Source organism: Vigna unguiculata, chromosome 11, assembly GCF_037176805.1.
Source record: "Vigna unguiculata cultivar grain cowpea cultivar isolate G323 ecotype 2 chromosome 11, ASM3717680v1, whole genome shotgun sequence".
Taxonomy (NCBI): domain Eukaryota; kingdom Viridiplantae; phylum Streptophyta; class Magnoliopsida; order Fabales; family Fabaceae; genus Vigna; species Vigna unguiculata.
The window spans coordinates 26539337-26564802 of NC_140802.1; the positions used below are offsets into that span (position 1 = coordinate 26539337).

The following is a 25466-nucleotide window of genomic DNA, read 5'->3' on the forward strand; positions in this document are numbered from 1 at the left end:
AGAGAGAAACAAACCTCAACATAATGAGGGAAGAAAAATACTATAAAAAACCTACAAAAAATTTTCATTACCTATGAATTTTTGGCATAGATAATGTACAAAATTATTTTATTTTTGAGTTTCAAAATTCACCTAAGAAAGAACATGAATATTCGGTGCATCTGAAAAAATATATATATATATACCTATATAAACCTAATGGAATTTGTGACGAGGAAATAAAGATCAAATGTGCCTAGAAATTACATATCTAAGCATCATATATATTTCCTTTCATGAACAGTTTTCTGTCAACATTTTAAAAAAAAAATCTATTTTGAACAGTTTTCTTTATATTTCTCTAATACACTAACACAAAAAAATCTTTTAACGTCCGATATTTTCGACCTTTGACGTCTGTCCAAACACCTATGTCGTATTGGATGACGTCAAAATAACGTCGGAAAATAGAGCTGACGTCACTTAACGTCGGGGCAATAGGGGTCCGATGTTATCCAACGTTAGGGTCAAAAGCAACAGACATCAATTTCGCGCTAAATGGAGCCAAAAAACATAGCAGTTTGACGTGTGGTGGGCTCTGACAGACGTTAAATAACGTCGGCCATGGTAAGCTCAGACATTAAATAACGTCTGTCAGAGCACCACCAGACATCAAACTGCTCTTTTTTTTTTTTTAAATTTGGCTGTTTTTACAAAATTCTCACACTTGAAAATCCGAAAATTCCCAAAACAGTTTTTACGTAACGTCGGGGTACTGTGGGTCAGACATTTAATTACGTCTGTGTTGGAATGGACAGACTTTAAAAAAGGTCAAATAATTTACAACAATGTCACTGGTCATTTTTAACGTGAGATTTTTCTGGACAGGCGTTATATAAGTGACGTTATAGGTCTTTTTTGTGTTAGTGACATCATATTTTAAAATCTATTTTAAAAACATATATTTTAATTTTTATAACTTTTATTTTAAACTGAATTTCGACATTTTTATATTTTAATCTATAACCTTCACATTAGGTACCACTATTTTCTTATCGATTTTGCAAGAAGGATAATGTCCTCTTATCACCTTTGTTTTTTTCTGGTCTGTCCACACATGCTAATGAGCATCACGTTTCTTATATGCTTTTTGTGTTGTGTATGCATAAGTTGGTGGTGGTGCTTGAAAGGACATCAATGAAGAATAACTTAATTTTATTCAAGTACCGTGAAGTTTTTCATGGCTGTTGTCAAACTTAAATGAATGGGTGTTGGGAGGACAATATCTTTATGAACTTTTTTCAACATTTTTTAAGAATATAAGATTTTATTTTTAACATCTAATTTTTTTTTAATTTCTGTAACATCTTGGTTTTATCTTTTGAATTTTATTTTAAACTGAATTTCGACATTTTGTTAAATCTATAACCTTCAGATTAGCCACCACTATTTTCTTATCGATTTTGCTAGAAGGATAATGATTTCTTATCACCTTTAGGTTTGCTGTCTATTGTAGCATCACGTTTCTTCTATGCTTATTGTGATTTTTATGCTTATTGTGTTGTATTAACGTAGACCCACATGTTAATTAAATTATAGTGGGTCTCACCATTTTCCGCTCAATATTTTATTCTTGTCATGTGAGGCAATGTTTTTTTCTTTACGTTTTGCTTAATTTATTTTTTTCACATAATGGTGGAAAATTTTATATTCTTTTTCAATTTCTAATTTTATGTAAGGGTGAAATTATTCTTTTCAATTTCTAATTTTATGTAAGAATGAAAGTAAAGATATGAATATATGATTGAACATTTTATATTTTTGAAAGCTTTGAAAACATTGATTTTTTATTTATTTATATAATGTCATAATTATGTGATGGACTCAAAAATACATATTCTAAATTTAAAACCTCATGTATATGTGATGTATAAGTGTGTGTCGCGTATCTGATACATGAGAGGGACAGAAACACAGTATTTAAGAAGCGTGTTTGAACTTCATTACGTACATTATATGCATACTCCCCAACAAACCATGTCTAACGGTAGCTTATCACTTCCAACTTCTGTCAGTGGTGAAAAACCTCCCTTCATTCGACCCACTGCAAATTTTCATCCCTCCGTTTGGGGCGATCGCTTTCTTTCCTTTGTTCCTTCTTCCGCTGTATTTACTTTTTCAATCTCTTTAGCTAAGATGTTACATTTTCATGGATTTAACATTTTTATCTGTGTAGATAAAACATTTCATATGATGGCCTTTTCATTACTACTTCATGCAGGAAAGTGATAGCAGTATTGAACAAGCTAAACTACTAAAAGAGGACGTGAGGAAGAGGCTTGTCTCACCGATTGATGATAACAATTTCTCTTTTACATTAAACTTCATTGATTCAGTTCAACGTTTGGGTGTGTCTTACCATTTTGAGCAAGAAATTGACAGTGCTCTATGTCGAATTTATGAGATTTCAACAGAGGACAATAATATCATAGCTCACAATGATAATCTTTACCACACGGCTCTACTCTTTCGGCTGCTTAGACAACATGGATACCGCATTTCTTCAAGTAGGTTTTCGTAAGCATTTAACCATTTTTCCTCAGTAAAATAAGGATGAAGTTAAACTATAGGAAAATAATTTGTTGACTACTAAATTTTGACAACTCTCTCTTATAACATGAGGTGACATCATTTAAGTGATTTTCCATTCTTCCATTTTTTTATTTTTAATATTTTAAAATTATTTATAAAATGTCACCTCATATTATAAGAGAAAATTATTAAAATTTAGTAGTCAAAATATCATTATCCTAAACTATATATGGTGGAATAAAATAATGAGTTTCTTCCCTGAAACAAGGATGAAGTTAAATATATATTGAAGTATACGTAACCATGACATGGCTCGCATGTTAATGGTGATAAAGTTTGCCTTGGTTTTATTTTAATTTTAGATAGAAGATGAGAATCATTAGATAAATATCTAAATATCTCAAATCAAACTCGCTACGATGGTATTATTTTAATTTTAGATAGAAGATGAGAATCATTAGATAATCATTAGATGAGCATTAACCAAATTTACTTTTCAAAGAATAATAATTTCTTGTTCAACTCACTACGATGGTATTACTAATAAATAGGTTCAGAAAAGATTACAAATTTTGAGCAAGTTGTGTCCATCAAAATTCAACAATAAATTTCATAGAAGTCGGAAGTTCCAGAGACGACTTTTGATTTAAATTTTCAGAGTAAAAACCGTGTTCTACATGCAAATTGTTGTGTAAGAGGTTATCCATTTAAGTTGTGAGGAGAGGAAACAAATTTTTAACTTTTTGTTTTAAAATTAGAAGTCGTGTATACCACACATGACTTATTTGTAAAATCTATTCAACTGAAGTTGTGAGAAGGAAAATGATTTGCAATTTTTTTTTTTTTTTGTTTAAATCAGAAGTTCTATATTCCATTTACGACTTTTGTGTAAGGTTTAACATGATATTCTCAGCTTCTGCTTTCGAATATCAGTTGTCTCGTTGATTGGCTTTGGATCATTAGATAGCGCTTAGAACATGCAACAACCACATCAAGTAGAACCTCATCCTCAAAACATTCCTTTTGAGGCTCAGTTCATCAGATTTTACTTATAAGTCGTGCAGTGTATACAAAACTTTTAGTTTAAAACAAGAAATTGAAATTTGTTTGTTTCACTCACAACTTCAGTGGATCACCTCTTACACAGAAGTTGTGCATAGGGTACACTACTTCGGACTTTGAAAATTTAAATCAAAAGTCATCTCTAGAGCTCACGTCTTCTATAAAATTCATTGTTGAAGTTGTGTTGATGAAACACGACTTATTAAAATATTATAATTTTTTATGAAGCTTCCATTCTGGTAAATGTGTACAAAATATTATAATTTTTTATGAAGCTTCCATTCTGGTAATGTGTACAAAAGTACACTATTTTTGTAAGAAGATCAAATATAATTTGACCTAAATAATGTTTATTCTCTTTTAAATTATACAACACCTATTATTTGATCGAAACAATTTTCACTTTTAAGATTAGGTTTATAGGGTAACTCAAACGAACTTATACAAAATGTTTGATTTTAATGTGTAAGTCAATTGTGTGGTGGTATCCCTTGAAATAGTTATACAATTAAATTAATGTCCACCTGTAAATTAATACATATTTTAAACAGGTATATTTTGCAGATTCATAGACCAAACCGGAAATTTTGAGGAAAGCTTAACCAATGATATTGAAGGAATGTTAAGTTTGTATGAAGCAGCCCAACTAAGATGTCATGGAGAAGACGTACTTGAAAAAGCACACAATTTCAGTCGGGAGAAGTTAACAAAGTCTACAACCACCCAATTAAGTTGTTCTCTTGCTGCACGTGTGCATCATAGCTTAAGACAATCACTTCGCCGAGGTTTGCCTAGGTTGGAGGCAACATATTTTATGTCTTTCTACGAAGATCCATCGCACGATGAAAAATTGTTAACATTTGCAAAATTAGATTTTAACAAGCTGCAGGAGCTACATTTGAAAGAAGTTAGCCGTCTAACCAAGTAATATCTTCCTCAAACGTATTACCATTCATGTATAAATCAATAAGCATCACTTAAATTTTATTTTTGTCTTTGAAATCTGAATGTTGTTTTTTTGTGATTCAGATGGTGGGCTAAGGATTTAGATGTCTCAACCAATTTACCTTTTACAAGAGATAGGATCACAGAATGTTGTTTTTGGATTTTGGGGGTGTATTTTGAGCCACAGTATTGTAGATGGATAACAACAAAATTAATAACTCTAGCTTCTATCATTGATGACATGTACGATGCTTATGGAACCATAGAAGAACTTGAGTTATTCACCAATGCAGTTGAGAGGTTAGGCACATAAAAAATGACAAATAGTATATCATTAGCTTAATTCTACCAATATATCATTAAAGATAACTATCTCAATGTTAGCAGGTGGGATATTTGTTGCTTGGTTGATCTCCCAAAATACATGCAATTATGTTATAAAGCAATTTTGGATGTATTTGAAGAAATTGAGCTGGAGATGAGAAAGGAAGGAAAAGTATATTGCATCAAGTATGTTAAAAAAGAGGTAGAATTATAGTTTCATTTATTTTTTCTTATTCATCATTCAAGTAATACAAAGAAGTTAAATCAAATATTCTTTTCTAAGCATTAGATGAAAAGACTAGTCCAAGCTCACATGGCTGAGGCAAGATGGTGCCATTTCAACCACATTCCGACATTGGAAGAGTACATGCAAGTAAGAAGAACGTCCAGTGGTTACACTCTGTTGATTACCACATGTTTCCTAGGCATGAAAAATTTAACAGAGCAGGTCCTTATATGGGCAACGAATGAACCAGTCATTATTATAGCTTCTGCAGTTATATGTAGGATCACGGATGACATTGTTGGAGATGAGGTACACCCTAGACACTAATTAATTTCTACCAATTTAACTAGAACGAGAATGTGACAAAGTTTTATGTGGAACTAATATGTCGAGAAGAATTAATAATAATAGAACTCTGCTTGTCCTAGTACTTTCTATAGGTTGTGTGTGACCCACTGATAAGTACTTTGAGTTTACAAAGAAACATTTTATTTATTTTCTATTACAGTTAGCAATTGTAGAACTCTTAAAATTTTGGAAGAGAAAGACTTGATAATAATTTTTCTAAGACCATTATATATCAACTGTTAAATATTGATTTGTTTGGATTCTGTTTTTTTTTTTCATTGTTATTTTTGTTTACGAAGTTTGAACAGGATAGACAACATGTTGTTTCAAGCATTCAATGCTATATGAAGGAGCATAAAATCTCAAGGAAACATGCCATTGAAGAACTACTCAAGCTAGTTGAGAATGCTTGGAAGCACATAAACGATGCATGCTTAGCTCCTACTCAAGTACCAATGACATTTCTTATTCGTGCGGTGAACTTTGCACGTGTGATTGATGTGCTTTACAAAGATGAAGATAACTATACAAATGCAGGAGGTATAACGAAAGATCACATTGAAACTTTATTAGTTAAAAAGATGTCTGTATAAACTAGAAGCTTTGGTCTTTTATTATTTTTTTTCAGCAAAGAATGAATAAATTAAAGAAGAACACTTATGGGGTGCTCTAACCCTTTTACAAAAAGCTCAATAACATGTATAAAAACATGCAAAAGCTTGGCATCGAAACCTTTCAAGACATGATAGTCAAAAACTAAAGATCCATCAAAGATTAAAAAGACCCTAAAGAAGATGCACATGGGACTAAACCAGTAGTCACAAACTTATTCTGCTGCTCCAAAATACACAACCAAAAATAGAGACAGAAAGACCCTACACATGAATAGGTATAGGCACGCGTATAGAATGATGCATTCAAATGTCACCAATACCATGAACCCAACCACGAGCCAAACATAACCTGAAGCAATAAGACATAATCAACATAGCCTGGACAGATTTCCACACCGAATTGAAGAGCTCAAAGTCCTCATCTAAATGGAGAAAAGTTGAGGAACACAGTCTTGAGAGAAAGGCAAGGTTGTGCTTATCCCAAGTATGTTTAGGTTCCACTTAAACAATATATGTTCCTGTTAAAAAAGTCATGCATCTTTCTCACTTGTCAAACTAAGAACACACAGTAGTTATCATATCATAAGGATTTTGAGCATGAGAGAGGTGAAAAAACCCAATCACTATATGAAAAATTTACTGAGGGAATTTTGTGTTTCATCCAACCCCAAGCTGTCACTTGTGCTAAACCAAATATTTCGTCAAGATCAACTTTCTTTTGTTTGAAGATTACCCCATTCCTATATTTCCAGATTTTCTCCACTATCGCTAACCACATGTCTCTCCATATAGAGTTTTGCCTAGTATTAAGATTAATTATAGAAAAGTGCTTAAAATTCTCCCTAGCTTTAAAATAGTGCACAGAGCTCACCCCAACCAGTTATCACATAGGTTCCACACCTTTGATCTTTTATTGATCATTGGTGAACTACATTTTTGTGTAACGGTCAACTCCATTTTGCTTGCACGTCCCTTTTGGATTGTTCGACAAGTTATTCAAAGAATAACGATTTGTTAAAAAAGAGAAATTCTCTCAATTAATAACAATTTCATTTTAGAAATATTAATCATTTTTACTTTGAAGTAAATATTAGAAAGTTAAATGTTATAATTGAGGATGATACTGAATTTCAATTTGCTTTGAAGTTATCTAAACACGACTTTGTAAACACACATTATATCCTTCCATAAAATTCTAACTATGTTGGTGGTATGTTTAAAAGTTTTACGATGATTAAAAGTTAGATTTAAGGATAACTTATCACTACAACAAAATCATTGATAAGTGACCAATTGTAGTGACTAAAAATTTTTAGTCATTATAGTGACTAATTTAGATACCAATTTATAAATTAAAAATCATTAGTCTCTAAATTAATTATTAAAATAATTTCTATTATGAATTGATTTATAATTGGTCACTAATATTAGCTATCAAGATTTTGGTCTATAACTTAGTCTCTAATTATGAAATTGGTTTCTAAATTGGTCTCTAAACATATTTTTTTATCATAAAATTGATCACTATTTGATAGTTTTCTTGTGGTATATATACACATTTATCCTTTACCTCTTAACATATTTATATATTTTTAATATTAAATTATAACAAAACATCGAGTTGCAAATTAGGTAGTATTTCATATCTAATTATTGATCTTAATGAAATTTTTAGGAAAATTGAGATCAGAATATAGTTGTATTGGTGGGAATGAAATGAATAATTGTTATTCGCTGATGCATGTTTAATAAACTAACACTACAAAATATATAGTATTAACTCATGGATATTTATCGACGAATCGTATTCCGTTAGTACCTGTGTGTTATCGATGGACTTATCGACAGGTCATTTCAATTACTTTATGATGAAAGAATTCGTAATACTGTTGATAAATGTACATGTGTAGTGGTCTAAAAATATCCTTCGATAGATAAAGCACATGTGTTAGTACAGATGAAATCTGTTGTTAATGACCAAGTAAAATTGATAAAAAATTTTCTTTTTCTCTCCGTTAGGTCTTCGCTCCACCTATCCTCTCAGTCTAGATTTTCCTCTCCTCACAAAGTAGTCAAGTCATTCCCTCCTCACACACTACAAAAAAATTGTTTGTCATTTACGAAAAATTATCTATTAAAATTTTTTTATAAATAATTTTATTTTATCTATAAAAAATATTCAAAAATAAATTAAAAGTCCGTAAGTAACACAAAAATAAATTACATATAAAATTTTCGTGGGTAAAAATTTTACGTATGAAACTTTACCTATAAAATATACAGTAGAAAATAAATATTATAAAAATTATATAAAAAATATATAAAAATTATTTTAAAAGATATTATCTACTAATATTCGTATGTAAATTATATAATTTTTTTATTAAAGTATAATTGAGAAATAACACTTCGTAAATTTTTTGTGTTTAGCAGTGTCACTTAGGTTCAACAAATCCTCCTTCATCCCCAAGCTCAATGAAGTTCGTAGTTTTCTTCCCAACGGTAACAATGTGGTCGACAGTAAATAGTTCATCTGCGGTTCGTCCGAGCTTCGTCTTGTTCGTTCTTCATCTGAGCTTACACTCACCCAGCGACGACTGAGGTTTGTCCCCGATGTTGTCTGCCTCGATCCCTCTCTGTCGCGAGAAAAGCAAATCTCGAGACCTAACTCGTGCGAACGAGGTTCACGAAACAGAATCCTCTTCACAGACTATAAAAAAACGCATATGGAATTGAGTTTTTTTTTTTTTTTTCAAAAAAGCGATTAATATAGGGTTTTACATTGATAGTTTTTGAATAGTTTAGGGTCAAGTAAGGAATTGGGCACACACCCTTCTTTTTGAGAATGACAATGCAGGAAGCGGACTGCAAGCAACAAAATACATATTGTCCCCTTATTTTCTTCACTTCAATTTCAGATTTTGCTTCCTTCACTGTAGTGTTGTTTCTCGAGCCCAAAGTTCCCAATTCCTTTCTTCGTTTCGTTTCCTTGAATATTCACGCCGCCGCTTCTTCCCAATCCAGCACTCACCCCAACTGAGGAGGGTTCCGGCTGGGTGTTTTTTGTGAGTGAGCTTGCCGACTGCAAAACTCGTCATCGAATCCAAACTGCCAAATGACGAACTCGTGTCCAACAAGGACACAACCTCTAAAGAAAGGTTAAGGTGCGAGGAGGCAATGACGTCAACACCACCAAGCATCTCTGGTTTGGTGCTATTGCTGCTATGATGTCTAGGTATTCTCTTCACATAGTCCATTATTTGTGTTTATAGCTCTCATTTTCATCTTTAGGAGTACTTTTGATGGATAAATGTGGAAGACGACCACTTTTACTGTCAAAATGGTTAAACTTTTTGTTTTCTATTTTAATTTTTAATTTTATTTGTTTCTATGTTCTGATAATTCTCATCTAAATTTTTTGACTCTTACACAACCTTCTGTTACAAGAGCATGTGTAGGAAGCTTCCTCACAACCCTATCATTCTTCTTGAAAGTTATTTTCTTTTGATAAAAGATCTTTGCTTTAATCATTTTTTTTTGAATCATTTGTAAGAACAATTAGCTTGCTTGATACAAGATTTACAGGAATGAAAGTCAATAAGTTCATTTATAGCGCTTGTTGGTGTACTGGTAATGCTTTTCTAACTACACCAACACATGCATCTTTTATCCTTGTCTTTTCATTTTTTCCACTGGTCTTGTATTTGTCTTAGTAAGATCAAATTGAAGTTATGACTTTAATGTTGTTCTAGAAGTTTAAAATCCATGCTGCATATTCCTGCATCTTGCTGCTCCAACAATGGATCCACCAACTTTTATTATTTCTTATTTGTTGTCTGCACAAAATGAAGGGCCTTGTGAGGTTGACGCCTCATCATCCTTGTCGAGCTCGAGCTTCTGCTGGAGGAGGGACTAGAGAGCGGCGACAGCAGAAGGGATTAGAGTTTACACATAGTGGATTGAGCAGAGAGTATATTTAATTTTTTTTTTATTTCTGATATGCAATAGGCCTTGGTTTGATACAAACCGAGACAGTAACAACTTAATATGCTTTGGGTTCATAACCGAAACATAAAGAACTAGCTTTTTACCTTGGCAGTATATGTCTTGGTTGTTCACCGAAGTCAAAAGGTGAAAATAACCACTTTCATTTTCCTTTCCTATACCAGTGATTAGAGATGGAATTTGTCTTTGTAAGTTATGTTTTTATTCTAGTTAGTTTGATTTGTGCCTTTTACTGGAGTCTTGAAGACATAATTAATGGAAAGTCATTGATGCTTGGTTAAGGATTATTGGTTGTTGTTTCAGTTTGGGTTTTTGTTGATGGTTCTTGGTTCTAATTTGCTAGACAGGATAATATTATGTCTTGGGTTGCCTCATATGTCAAATAAATTATTCTTTGTGCCTCTTACAGGAGTCTTGAAGACCTTGATTTCTATTCTCATTAAGTGACTTTCGGATTTTTATTTTACTTTCAGAGGTTTTAATTACTTTGGTTTACGTGGTTCGGATCCTTGTATTGATCTTTTTGCATGCTTTGCTGCAGGAGGAACTTCAATTTTTTGTACCTACCCGTTGGATCTTGCTCGTACCCAACTTGCCTACCAGGTAGTTATTTGATTCAAAGCAATATGTTCAACTTGATTTGGATAAGTTCCATTGGATAGTTACTTGCATGAGTTTAACAATAGAAAATGTCTAAGATCTGTCTTTTGGTATCTGGTTTTAGGTAATTTCGCTTAGTTTTCTCTCAATTATTTTACATGATAGATATGCAAGCTAAAAACTATTGGAATAAAAATGAAAAAGAATTTGGCAACAAGAGGAATTCAAAATATCATATGCATGATAAGTTACCATTGATTGTGAGTAGCAGCTGCAATTGCATGCATTAATTCAGCCACACCACATTTTGGGGTAATTTCTCATAGTGGGATTTTCATTTTTTATTTAAAATATATGTAATATTTTTTCAAAGAGAATTAGGCATTATTATGTGATGAATTCAATAACTTTATTGATATTAAAGTAGTGAATTAGACAAACGCATACACTTATATATTTACGTGTTGTTACAAATTATATTTATAACACCATTTGTTATCTATTGATTTATTTTTGTATATTTACGTTTTATATATTTACGTGTTGTTACAAATTACAAATTGTTATTTAAATATTGCATGTGATTGTATGCAGGTGTTCTCGAATAGACAACCTTGTCTATTACTTTTTACAATACTAGTGTTGAAAATATTTATTATAGTTTAAAAATAAAAAAAAATAAATTATCAAAATATTTATTATAGTTTAAAAATAAAAAAAATAAATTATCATATTGATAAGTTTATGCTAAGAGTAGAAACAAATAATTCCTAAATAGATATTCCCCATGTTGTAGTAGCAGCTAGCCGTGAAAGTGAAAGTAACATAAATGATTAAGGCAGCCGTGAAAGTGAAAGTAACATAAATGATTAAGGCAAATGTTGGAACGTGTGGGAATATGATATAACCCACATAGACACTTGTGCGATGAAACAAGATGACTAGTTATGGATGTTGCTTACATGGCTAGCTAGGTGTATTTTTATCCGCAAGGTTCTTGAATTTTGGAAAATAAACAAACCCCATCTCCTCTTTCTCTGCACAGTGAATTAAAAGTGGATCACCATTTGGTAGATTTTAAATGCATTAAAATTGGGTTAGATTAGATCAGGTTGAATTCATTTTTATACGTTTGTCATATTTACTCGTGTGGTTTGTTGGATGAAGCTAAATGTGAAAGGTTGTTATTTATAGAAGTTAAATATGGGTTAGGTTCGATTAGGTTGAATAAATTTTATCAAATTAATGATGATAGATTTCTTTATGTACAGAGTAATTACTTTGAAACCTTTATTGTGAATTTCAACCTTTTTTTTCTTTTTACATTTAATCTAGAATTTTAATGAGTTGCTGCTAAGTTGGTTGCATCCCTTATTTCAGGTGGTCACTGATTGCAGGAAGACTACCAGGAAGGATTACTCATGTGAAAAACTAAAGAAGTAGAAGATAAAGGTGGAAGCAAAGATGTTGAAGTGATTAGGCCTCAGGTTAGGAATATTGGTTCAAGATCAGTGAAATGGAGTGAGGGAGTCTCCAAGAAAGACAACAGTTGAGCAAGAGAGCAGTTGAGTGTACTTGTTTAGTTTACTTTAAATTGTGGAAATGAAAATTCTTTTGTAAATAAATATTTTATTTTTGTGTTAAATTTTTTTCAGATGTTACTGTGAAAATGGTCTGTATAGGAATGTAACCTTTATTTTTTTTTAGAGAGTTGAAAATAAATAGACCTTTTGTCGTATTTATAAAATTATTCTATATATATTTTAATAGGAATTTTAGAATATTTTATTTTTTTTATTTAAGTTATTTAAGAAAAATTTCGTAGGTTAGTTATTTATGAGGAATTTCATAAGTACGTTACCTACAAAAACTTTTGTAGGCAAATTATACACGAAATATTTTGTAGGTAATTTAAATAATGGATGATAAATTTTTTGACGAATATTTTCGTAAATAATTATAGACGTTTTGATTTCGTAGACAATGGTCGTAAGTAAATTATCTACAAATCATATTTTCGTAGATAAGTTACCAACTAGCGTAATACTTATGAAATTTGTTTAGTAGGTAAGTCATAGATAAATGTAAATTACCTACGAAATATAGACATAGATAATAATTATATTTTTTATAGTGTCGCCTGAGTCCACATTCTCCCTTCATCTCCTCCGTTCGTGGTTTGCTCCGCTCATCTCGGCTCATCTCCGCCGTTCGAAGGTTAGTATGACATTCTTCCTTCGATAGAAGTTAGGGTTTTGTTTTCAGCTAGGTTTATTTGCTGAATTTTATGCAGGTATTTGATTTATTGTAATGTGTTCTACATATAATTGCGAACCAGAGTCTTATCTTCTTGGCGTGAATTGGGTTGCATAATCGTACATAATTGAAGAAGAAATAATGTGATTAATTGAGGTATTCATAGTTCGAATTGCACTTAATTGGTTGCAGTCTAGCAGATTCAATTTTTGTGCTGCATTTGGTTTTAAAGCATTTTATTTTTTGTATTTCCTAATTTGAGAATAGTATTGAGTTGAATTGTTAGGAAAATCTTGTTTTTTAAATGTAATTTAGGGAAAACCAATGTGTGAAGTTGGCATTATTAAGTTAGTTTTTTATTTATTTGAAGTATAAGCTTCTTTCTAACTAACAACTAGTATTACAATCAATTAGGTAGTTATCTATTCACTCTTGGTCTATGCTTTCTTTTATTATACTCAATTTGCCCTTGACTTTGATAAGAAGTAGATTTCTCTGACTTACACTCTGTTAGACAAGCTTACTATGAGGCTATACCAAATAATGAAAGAATAGTTTACATGTAAAAATCTTTAAACATAAGTTTAAAGAAAAACTTAAAAAGAACCGGAAAGTAGAAAGGTATCATCTAATGAAATATATGATAAGAATGTAAAACTTTTAGATGAAAACACAATTTTAACCAAAGCAAATAAGGATTTAACCCAAAAGCTTAAAGAACAAAATTATGAAAAATAATGATCTATGAAAAGAACTACTTTTTATTAAAGAGAGAATTAGTAAAAGGCCCATGGAAATAAAAAAAAAATAGCGGAGTAATAGAAAATTTAATTTATGAAAATTATTTCCTACACAAAGTCCTACAAACTCCAAGCTCAAACAAATATGAAAGTAAAATCTTTAGACATGTAGTAAACAATTCTAGGAAATCTCATGATAAATCAAGAATAGGATTTGAATAGAAAAATGATTTAAAAACTAATGTTCCATCTAACAAACTTAGCCCAAAGGACCCAAAGAAATATTGATACCTAAGGAAAAACACTAATACCTCTTGTACACTTACTCAACCCAACAAAACAAACCATTGTCAGGCTACTTGGACAATGGATGTTCACGACAAATGACAGGAGAAAGGTCTATATTCCAAGACTTACAAATGAAGAAAGGAGGGAAGGTCATCTTTAAAACCAACATGGAAAATTAATGGGCATTTGTCAAGTAATTTTGAAACCCTTTCTTTACATTAGTAATGTTTTTTAGTAGATGGTATAAATCACAACCTATTAAGCATAAGTGAATTGTGTGACAATGGTTGTGATGTTGTATTTAACAAGAATAAATATATGGTAAACAATAGTGACGAAAGACATCTCTTCACAACTAAAAGATAAGGTAACCTTCATAAATTTGATATGGACGAGTTATCAACTTAAAATGTATCTTTTCTCATAACCATCAAAGAATATCACCAACTATGGCACAAGAAGTGTGGCAATTCAAGTTTGAGATTACTCTCAAATCTAAACAAATATAGTCTCGTAAGAGGCTTGCTAGGAATGTCATTCAAAGGGAATTTTCTTTGCGAATGATGTTTCAAAGGAAGAAAGCTAAAAGGTCTTTCAAAAGCAAAAAACGAAATTTCTACTTAAGGAACCCTTGAGCTTATACACTTAGATATTTTTCCCCAGTAGAAATGACTCCTTATGTCATAAACGATATGGTTTTATGATTGTTGATGATTACATTAGATGGATTTGGGTAACATTCTTAAGCTATAGGAATGAGTCTTTCAAATTCTTTTATAAATTCTTAAGAAAATTTCAAAATGAAAAGGTCTTATCAATTATTTATGTTAGAAGTGATTATGATAGAGAATTTGAAAATGATAGTTTTCGATAACTATTTGGAAATTATGGCATTAATCACATTTTTTCTACTACCAGAACACCACAACAAAAATGCTTTTGTTTGAGGAAAATTTGTGTTTTACAAGAAATTGCTTCAACAATGTTGAATCCCAACTCCATTACAAAATGTTTTTGGGCAGAAGTAATTAATAGAGTCTTTTATTTATAATACAAAATTTATATAAGACCATTGACCAAAATACTCATAATTTCACAAAATCTCATTCTCATAACTTTAAACGAAGAATTAAAAATATCACATCAAACCTCATAAACATCACTCTTGTTAAATTCAAAACACATACATACAAATAAGAAAAAAAAAGGTTAGTTTCCCTTACCTAGATTGAGAATAGAAACTTTTAAAGCTCTCCTTATGTCACATTCTTGAGAATAGAAACTTTTAAAGCTCTCCCTATGTCACATTCTTTGTCACAAAGCGTAACACTCACTCATTCATTCAATATGTATATTTATAGGCTTCACTCTCAATGAAAAAATCAATCCTAAATAGAGATTTTATGTGATCTTTCTAATAACAACAAAAATATCATATATATCTTTTTCTTTCGTCTTTGTTTCTATCTGTTAGAATTATTACTTCTATTGTATCATTAACCCTATGTATAGGGTGTAGAGTGTGGGAAACTATCTACTGTCGTATCTACTGTTTATCTAATTATGCCTAGGATCCTAGAGCAATCTTTTCATATTCCATGTACTTGTTTCATTATAAATAGAAGGGAGGGAGAGTGGTCCTATTGTCCACTACTCATATTTTCAGTCTCAATCTTAAGTTGGTATCAGAGCGGGTCGATCTCGCTTTGGTTTCTGTCTCATCTAGTCCGCCACCATCCGTCACGCCGCTGTCCAAGTTCATTTAACCTCGTTTTAGAACCAGACATTGTCTTTTTGAACTACCCAACACTGTCAAACAACATTTCATCACTGTCTGTGTCAGTCTGCAGTCCTCCATCGCCGTCCGTCGCCGTCCGCCGTCGTAGTTCCGTCCGGAAACCATAGGATCTGGACAGCCTCTCTACGCGACAACCAACCCCGCCAGTGCCGAAAGTAGAGTCGTCACCACGCTCCTCCATACGCGCCATCTCAGTCTGCTGTAGTCAGGCGCGTGCCGCCCACGCGCTACCGTCCAGTCACCGGTTCGTCGTCGCGCCACCTCCATAGCCGTCGTTGGAGCCTCCATAGCTGTCGTCGGAGCCTCCTCTACCCGTTTTGACCTTCAAACCTTTGTTTCGGTGAAGTCCAGTAGCATATCCCTTGTGAAAATCTCCCTAGGGTATTTAAAAAACGTCACTGTTTTTCGAGATCCTTGCTGTTTCTTTATTCTCTTGATCAGATATGGCCACTGGAGGTACTGGGAGTGCTATTTCATTCTCTGGAAGCCCCTGCATTACTTCCGAGAAACTAAATGGCCAAAATTACTTATCTTGGTCCGCTGCCGTCGAGATGTGGTTTCTCGGTCAAGGACATCACGACCACCTTGAGAAAGATGGCAGCCACATACCTTCTGAAAACGTTGAACAGTGGAAACAAGTAGATTTTCAACTATGTACTCTATTGTGACAGTCGGTGGAATCACGACTTATGATGTCCCATTCGGGCCTTCAAAACATGCCACTTGTTTTGGAAGAGAACTCAAAATATCTATGCAAATGATAGCCAGTGCCTCTATGATTCAGCGAATAAGTTGGCATCTCTGAAAATGACTAACCATGATATGATTTCATTCATGAATGACGCTCAAGTTGCTGTGGAAGAACTTCAAATGTTCTTGGAAGTCGACTCTCTAGATGAAATGAAGAAAAAGCTTGACAAGTACTATATGCTGATGATCCTCCGCGCTATACACCCAAACTTTAATCATATCTGAGATCAGCTTTTGACCCCTCATGAGGTTCCTTCCATGGAAACTTTGATCTCCCGCATGATACGTGTTCCAACTCTTCAAACTCCAAAAAATCTTGCTGTAATGGAACCATCTGTCATGGTCGCCACCCGAGGAAGAGGAGGTCGTGGAACTAGAGGAGGTGGACGTGGAGGTCGTGGGCGTCCTTAGTGTACGTATTGTAAAAGGATGGGTCATACCCTGGAAAACTGCTACACTTTACATGGTTTTCCTGCCAAAACAGCCAATGTCTCCCAGGCAGAGACTAATGACTCCAACTTCACTGAGGACGAGTATCAAGAGTACCTACGACTCAAGTCCAACAGCTTGGCACAATCATCTCAAGCTCCAAGTAAATCAACTGCTTGCATCTCTCAATCCATGGAAGGTCACAATTCATGGGTAATTGACTCTGGTGCTTCTGATCACATTTCTGGTAATACCTCCTTGTTCTCAACCATTTCATTCCAAGAAAAATCTCATTTTATAACCCTTGCGAATGGTTCTAAAACATCCTCAAAGGGAGTCGGTCAAGCCATCCTATCTCCCTCCTTAAATCTAAAATTTGTCCTTTTTATCTCTAATTGTCCTTTCAATTTAATTTCCTTAAGTCAGTTAACCAAAATAGTGAATTGCTCTGTAACCTTCGATAACAAATCTTCTGTTATATAGGAGCATGGCTCGGGGAGACAGATTGGAGAAGGATATGAAGCGGGCAGATTATACCATATTAGATCTCGTCCACGAGTGTCATGTGTTGCAGCTCCTAATCCAAAAATGTTATATGATCGGCTTGGTCACCCTCACCTGTCCAAGTTAAAGAAAATGTTTCCTGAACTTAATAGTCTCCAGACTTTAGAATGTGAGTCATGTCAACTAGGAAAACATGTTAGATCTACCTTTCCTAAAAGGTCTCAATCAAAGTGTACTTCTAGTTTTTCTGTCATCCATTCCGATATCTAGGGACCTAGTCATGTCTCATCTTTTAGCTTTAGGTATTTTGTTACTTTCATTGATGAATATTCGAGATGTACTTGGGTTTATCTTATGAAAGATCGTTCTGAATTGTTATCCATCTTCACATCCTTTTTTAATGAAATCAAGAATCAATTTAGTAAAGTAATCAAAATCTTAAGAAGTGACAATGCCAAAGAGTACTTTTTGTTTTCTTTTTCTAATGTTTTGAGTTCCCATGGTATCCTGCATCAGTCTACTTGTCCTCATATGCCACAACAATGGTATAGCAGAAAGAAAAAATAGACACTTAGTTGAAACTGCTCGTACCCTTTTTGCTTAGTGCCAACGTTCCTGTCCATCACTAGGGAGATGTCATCTTAACTGCAGGTTTTCTTATTAATCAGATGCCATCTTCCTCTCTCAATCATAAGGTCTCTTTCTCCATTCTGTTTCCAGATAATCCTCTCTTTCACACTTCTCCTAGAGTTTTTGGTTGTGTATGTTTTGTTCATGACATGTCTCCCGAGTTAGACAAGCTTTCTGCTCGCTCTCTCAAATGTGTTTTCTTGGGCTATTCACGACTTCAAAAAGGGTATCGATGTTACTCTCCTAAAACCAAGAAATATTACATGTCTGCCAATGTTACATTTTTTGAACAGACCCCTTACTTCTCTCCATTTGTTCAAGATGGTCATGCCATACAGCATGTCCTTCCTATTCCCGAGGTTAAGTACAATATTTCCAATGTCCATGTCACTCCGAGTCTCGACCAAAGTCCTCCTGAGCCATCATCTCCACCTACTGATTCTCTCCAACACAAGACACCGACGAATAGTCCAGTTGTTCAAGAACATGGTGAATCCCCTACTTCAGATTCTTCTCCCTCGTCTCTTGATCCCACGACTCCTGGTGAAGGTGATTTAGTTTAGCCCATTGCTCTAAGAAAGGGTACTCATTCCTCTTGAAATCCACATCCCATTTATAATTTTCTTAGCTATCACAGATTATTGCCTTCCTATTGTTCCCTTTTATCCTCAGTGTCTTTTGTTGTTATTCCCAAAAATGTGAATGAAGCACTTGATCATCCTGGATGGCGACAAACCATGATTGCAGAGATGTAGGCTCTTGAAAGCAATCATACTTGGGAGCTCGTGCCCCTTCCTTCGGGCAAGAAGGCTGTTGGTTGCTGATTGGTGTATGCAATTAAAGTTGGCCCTGATGGTCAGGTTGATCGACTCAAAGCCCGATTGGTTGCAAAAGGGTACAATATTTCCAATGGCAACAATTCGTCACTGGTCGCTTCATCAATTGGATATCAAAAATGCCTTCCTTCATGGTGATCTTGTGGAGGAAGTTTACATGGAGCAACCTCTTGGGTTTGTTGCTCAGGGGGAGTCTGGTATGGTATGCAAATTGCATCGCTCTTTATATGGCCTCAAACAATCACCACGAGCTTGGTTTGGAAAATTCAGCTCCATTGTTCAGAAATTTGGGTTAAGACGCAGTGAGACAGATCACTCAGTCTTTTACAAACATACCTCTCCTAGGAAATGTGTCTACCTAATAGTATATGTTGATGATATTGTTATTACAGGAAATGATACTGCTGGAATATCTCACCTACAGGAGCACTTGTGTAGACATTTTCAAACCAAGGATTTCGGAAGCCTCAAATACTTCTTGGGCACTGAAGTAGCTCAGTCAAAAGATGGAGTTGTAATCTCTCAAAGGAAATATGCTCTTGATATATTACAAAAAACATGTATGATTGACTGCAGACCAGTAGACAGTCCAATGGACCCAAATCAGAAGTTAACAATAGAAGAAGGTGAATTATTCTTCGATCCAGAGAGATATAGGAGGCTTGTTGGAAAGTTAATTTATCTCACTATTACGAGGCCTGATCTATCTTTTCACCAGTACAGCAATGGCTTTTGGCTCCGGTTATTTTTGTAATTCTGCCTCGGTTCTAAAACTGAGGCATATTGGGGTGAGAACAAAAAATTTGTTCAAACAACTTCTGAAATATTAATCTTGTTGTAGTTGTTAGCAGCACTTGTGTTGCCTTTGCTAACTCGGATCCTTCAATATTTCAAACCAATCAATTCTTTCCTAGCACTTTAAGAAACCTTAATATCCCTTTCACTTAAGACTTCATAACAACAATCTCAAATGTTAAACTTTCTATAGAATACATTTACCATGTCGGAATACTCATTACCAGTTATTTTAAGGAATGTTTGAAGACGTTGATGTTGGAGGAACTTTCTCAACCCTTTGAACTTGTCTTCTTTCAACCAAGAAAACATAAGAACCTTAGGAAAATTCACTTGTTTTCTACTCAATTGCTAAAGAAACACAATTTCTTGATCACTACCAAAGCTATTTATAATGATCGTTTCTGGGATAAGGAGAGGAAAAGGAGGATGTTGGTATTGAAGGTTTACCAGGAAGCGGAGTTCCTTTTCCAATTGAGTCAACTGATTTGGTTCCTTTTTAGGTGCATTAGTGCTAAAAATGTTTTCAAAATCGCCTAAGAGACTTCGGTTTCAAAACTATAGGCGCCGTGACATTTTAAAATTTTTTGCACAACTAGACTTTGGTTCTTTAAGGAACCAAAACCTAAAGTCATCCTAAAAATTAAAAAACGTCATTATTATTTTTGCACTTCATCTTTGTGTCAAAGAATAGGCTTTAGGTTTAGAACGAACAGAAGTCTATTCCTGTGCTAGGGTTAAGTTTTCATATATTTAGAACCCCACTAAAGTCATTTGTTTCATTGCATCGCCAAGAACTTCTTTGTTTTCCTCTGCAACTAGGAGACGTCAACACCACTGCCAGTTCTCCATTGTCACTGCGAACAAGAACGTCGCTCCCTTTCTTCCCCTCTGCTACACTTGTGAGATGCCATTTTCGCCATTGTTGGCTCACTCATTTGTTCTCCCTTCCCTCACTTTTTTTTTTTTATGTTTTGTTAAGGCTCGTTATTTTTCCCTTAACATACACATTTTTATGATGTCCAGACTTTGTATTCAGGTGGCATTGTTGTAGCTCGTGATTCTTTGCTTCCAAAAAGCATTTTTGCATTGTTATGGTACCTAGCTTTTGCACTTCTAGGTTCTTAAAATGTTAATTTTTTTTATATGTTGTTAATGTATTTTTATATTTTTAATATATCTTGTTTGTGTCTGGATGTTTCTGATTATTTTTTTTTCCTAAGTTCATAATGTAGGTAGAAAAAAAAAAGATTAACAAAAATTCTAGAATAGGATTTGGTTATAGTAAAAATCGAAGAGTATAGTGAAGATAGGTTTCCATTGTCCAAGAAACTGAAACATATAGTTGAATAGGTCTTCGTTGTTTTTAGAATTGAAGCATATTTTGTGCTTCAAGTTCTATTTTTTTATTTTCCAATTTTTTTTAATTGCTTTTGATTTGGTGGTGTAGACAAGTGAATCCTATTCTGGAAGTATAGACTTCTACTAGAAACCAACACTACTACATATTTATTCTTTAGTAACATTTAAAAAATTATACTACATGTTACGTGTATATCCTATGTTATTAATAAATATGAGTGACATTTTTACATATTAATTGAGACATTTATAAAAATTGTTACTAAATACCTTTAGTAACATTTATTTAATAAAAATGTAACATTATAAAAAATATGTTACTAAATTCTTTGTTATAAATTTTTTATAAATGAGTGACATTATAAAAATGTTACTAAAAATCATTAGTAACATTTTTTTTAAAATAAAAAAACATTTTAAAATTGTTATTAAAAAATTTTAGTGATATTTTTTTTAAGGTAACATTATAAAAATGTCATAATATAAATAGTCACACAACATTTCTTTTGACCAATTGATCTCTTGTAGTCAAAAAAATTTAATTTTAATTTTTACAGATCAATTCTTTTTATAGTCACACCTATCTTTCAAACATTTATAACAAGCTCTTTCTATCGATAAGATTAATTACGTTTTTAATTTGTAAAATTAAAATTTGTCCTTTTTCTAAATTAATTCCTATATGTATAAAGAGGCAAATATCATCTTCTATAACGGAAAAAATCTTTTACTATATTTCAACATAATAGATAAACAAGAATTAAGAGCATGTGAAAAAAGTGTTCAAATTTTGTCCGAGTTTTAAGATTCTCAACATCATCCTGTTCTGCATTAAAAATAAAAGTAAATACATCAAAGAATATACCTCAACTGAAACCATCAACATAAAATATGATCTCAATAACCATCAACATAAATTGAACTGTATCAGTAATATATATGTTACTAATGCATGAATTTTTATTTTGATAGTTCAGAATTTCTTGGAGATATGGTAGTGAATTAGCTTTAATTTCAATCTTATTCTTCATCATCTTCCTCATTCAGAATCTTTTGATGCTGAACTTCCAACTATCATTACCTGTTAAAGACTTAAAATCAGTGGGCACTGAAAGCAAGAGAATTTTCCAGAGAGCACTGAAATCAGTTTTCAATAACTTTTATCATGAACATGGTCTCATTCATGCATGATGCATGCAAAATGAAAGCTATGGTTGGTATCACAGTATCATCATATATACGAATATATGATCATATTTTGAAGAGAATTGGTGATATTGGTTTAATAAATAATAATAAGTGGAACTGTTTAAGATATTTGGCTGCTCTGCCTACTCAATAGAAACTGTGATAAGTACTAATGGCCTACTAGGGTTAATGTGCACCCTTGTAACAATATACTTCTGTTTACACATTATGCACCAGAGAACTTTGATGGATATGAAAGAAAAAATCATATTAATTTGAAAGCTTCACACACAAAACAAACAAGTAAAGCAATTTCAGTTATTGCAATTAATATTATTATTTATCCACTAGTTTAATTACTAAAAGTGGGGAATATATTTCAATGAGATAATAAAAGTAATGACAAAAAGACAAGGTTGGCGAGGAAGAGTTGGTTCATTTTTATCCAACACTGTAATTTGTTTCTTCCTATTTCAGATCTAGTAGCTATTTGTAAAAAATAGAATCTTGTGACAATTTATTGTATCCAATAGAAAACATTCACACCTTATTCAAGCCGCTTCTTCAGCTCATTTGCATGTAACAATGTATGTGCATTATTTAGCAACTGTATATAAAGATAATTAAAATTGATAAATTAGTAACAAATACATAAATGTTTTTAATCAAACTATTACTATCATTTACTAAAAGACTTAGAGGAAACTTACACTTGTGAGATTTCTCTTGTTTCAATTTTTTCAGGTCGGTCCCGTCAAAATGAATTTTGGGTTTCCGCTCTCTTTTTCCTATTTCTTTTCCTTGAACAACACTACTTAGATAAAATGGAAGCTAGGAATGATGGAGGGATGTTAATCCTGAAACTGGTTTGAGCATTTTTCCATTGCTCAGAAGCTAGGAATGATGGGCAGTGGCTATGTATGGATTGCAACAATTACTTTTGGCATGATGTTCAAGAGGATAATAAGAACATCTTATGGCATGATATTCAAGAATGTTAACAACACTAAAGCTATGAAGAAGAAGAAGACCCTTTCCTTTAATGTACTCAAATGAAATAAATAAACCTTTATGAGAGATGTTGTCATCATTATCCATCATCTTCAATGTCCACCTCCTCTTTATTCAAATTTGAAACCATTATTTCTGGAGCACAACTTGGGATTTGAGTAAAAGCGATTTTGAAGTTGTTTAGAAGCTCAACTTTCATGGCTTCTAGTTGCTCTTTTAGTTTGGTTTCCACTTGCTCCTTCACTTGCTCTTTTAGCTTTATTTTCATTTCCTCTTGCATTCTGTTTTTCATGCTTTGTAGTTCAACCTGAGCATTCCTTTGAACTTCATCAATTAATTTTTGTATTCCAACTTCGAAGTTAGATCCCCATAGATTGGAAGGTGAAACCCCTTTTCCATATGTGCGCACATAACCATGTCGATCTTTTCCAAAGACTTGGAAAAATACACTTTAACATTCTTGGCCAGCAAGGATGGTTTTTCTTTCTCACCACTAGCCATAAATCTACTTGACTTTGAAATTCATTCACAGCTATGGCATTATGTCCATACATCAAAGGTGAGCATATTCAGCTCATCAACTTGCAAGCATAACATTTTAATGTACTGTATTAATGCAATGTATAGTCAAGCATGTAAATAAATAATGTTTAACATTTTTGTTTCCCTTAAAAGTTTCGTGCTTCAGCCTTAAAAACAGTGCTAAATAATGAACATGTTCTACAAGATTACAAGCATCCTAACTGTAACAATATAATCATTAACAAAGTTTCAATATAGAAGTGCCTCTGCAAAATACATTGAATATATCTTTACAGTTTTATCCATACTCTTCTCTGATATTTTGGCACATTGGTTCAATTAGACAATTTATGCTATAGTATGGACATTCAATTTTACAAACCAGAGAAACAAATACGAAAAGAAAAAGATCATGAACATTTTATGGAAATGTAGTTATTGAATTGAATTAAATTTTCTTTAACTTCACACAAAAAGAGTACCAATTTTTGTTCACTTGGAGTTCCTATCATTCTTACTATTTACTAAAATGAAAGTGAAATATGTTTGTCACTATTAAGGCATGGCATGCAGAGAAAAAGAGAACACTAGATATATTCTAATATTAACTTAAATAACAATAAAATTCAAAGTTATTAAACCAAATTACTTCCATTAATTCCAAAATTTCCACACACAACCTGATATAAAAAAAACACATTTGAGAAACGAGTTTGGTTAACTAAAAGTACAACAAATTAAGTAGTAATGCTTATCCAAGATGAACAGGTAATTAAGAATTGATGAGAGTGCAAGCTATGAGAAGTAGTGGCACAAATGGGCAAATAAAACCTGAAAAAGAATAATTATTGAGTTATCTCTCTTAAACTGAATAGAATTATATATGTGTATTCTATAGTGCACCAACATGGGAGAAGAACAGCTCACACCTGATGGAAGATGGCTATATATGGAGAAAGTATGGACAGAAAATCAACCCCATCTTGCTTCAACTGGATGCAGATATTCATGGGAAGGCACATGTCAACAAAATCAGATAGTCGCAGTCAAATCTCATAGTTTCATAATCAATGTACATCAGAACCATTAACCTTAATTTTCCAAATTCAGACAGAAATACAAAAAAAAATAAAAAATACTACACGCAAGTGATATCCAGAATTTTTTGAAAACTAAAGAGGTGGTGTCAAGTGTTAATTTATTTTGCCAAATCTATCAAGCAAATAGAATAGCATAATTCGGTGCGAGCTAAGATGCACAGTCTATTAAACACAAATACGAAAGAAAGTTTTGAAAATAAAACGATTCGATTTCTTCGTTGAGCATAAGGCAGGAAATGCGAAAGCTAAGATCTCCGCAATTAAGAAAAACCTAACTGATTTTCTAATTGAAAATGAGAAATTGTTTTACTTGCAACAGATCCAGAACTTGAACAAAAGGTAATCAGATCGAGAGCAAGCGAGAGGCAAAAACGAATCGGTCACAGTCCAAAAGAGAAGAATCTTACAGAGAGAGGACTTAAGAGTTGTAGAAGAAACAGACGGTGGTGGTGAGGGTAGATCCAAGAAGAAGCTCCCTCCAAATCGAATCCAGACGGTGGTGGTGAAGGGGAATGATGCTTCTTGCGTTTAATATTATTGAGTTATTTTAGTACCTAAAATT

General features: G+C 32.9%; 1 protein-coding gene and 1 long non-coding RNA gene across 19 annotated transcripts; one reads left to right on the forward strand and one right to left on the reverse strand.

Moving 5' to 3' along the window:
• The first annotated feature begins 1978 nt into the window (after window positions 1-1978).
• On the forward strand, window positions 1979-24844 carry LOC114170246 ((-)-germacrene D synthase-like). Of its 16 annotated transcripts, XR_014986654.1 has the most exons (13): window positions 1979-2145; window positions 2261-2546; window positions 4185-4557; window positions 4663-4878; window positions 4966-5104; window positions 5192-5437; window positions 5776-6016; window positions 9009-9325; window positions 9942-10221; window positions 10637-10698; window positions 12076-12259; window positions 12830-12912; window positions 24703-24844. XR_014986654.1 is itself a non-coding variant. In XM_085669453.1 (9 exons), the coding sequence occupies exons 1-9, from the start codon at window positions 1996-1998 to the stop codon at window positions 12136-12138; spliced, it is 1776 nt and encodes a 591-aa protein (XP_085525579.1). In that variant the 5' UTR covers window positions 1979-1995; the 3' UTR covers window positions 12139-12468. The 16 variants fall into 16 exon arrangements, 3 of the variants coding, with proteins under 3 accessions (XP_085525579.1, XP_085525580.1, XP_027911535.2); XR_014986653.1 differs by lacking the exon at window positions 9942-10221; XR_014986647.1 differs by lacking the exons at window positions 9009-9325; window positions 9942-10221 and adding an exon at window positions 12989-13107.
• LOC114169219 (uncharacterized) lies at window positions 21853-25466 on the reverse strand. Of its 3 annotated transcripts, XR_003600850.2 has the most exons (5): window positions 25312-25466; window positions 24734-24796; window positions 22982-24635; window positions 22818-22878; window positions 21853-22164 (listed from the first exon to the last, which is right to left on the reverse strand). It is a non-coding gene; the product is annotated as an uncharacterized LOC114169219 (long non-coding RNA). The 3 variants fall into 3 exon arrangements; XR_003600851.2 differs by having other exon boundaries at window positions 21853-21909; window positions 22982-24796; XR_003600849.2 differs by having other exon boundaries at window positions 22982-24796.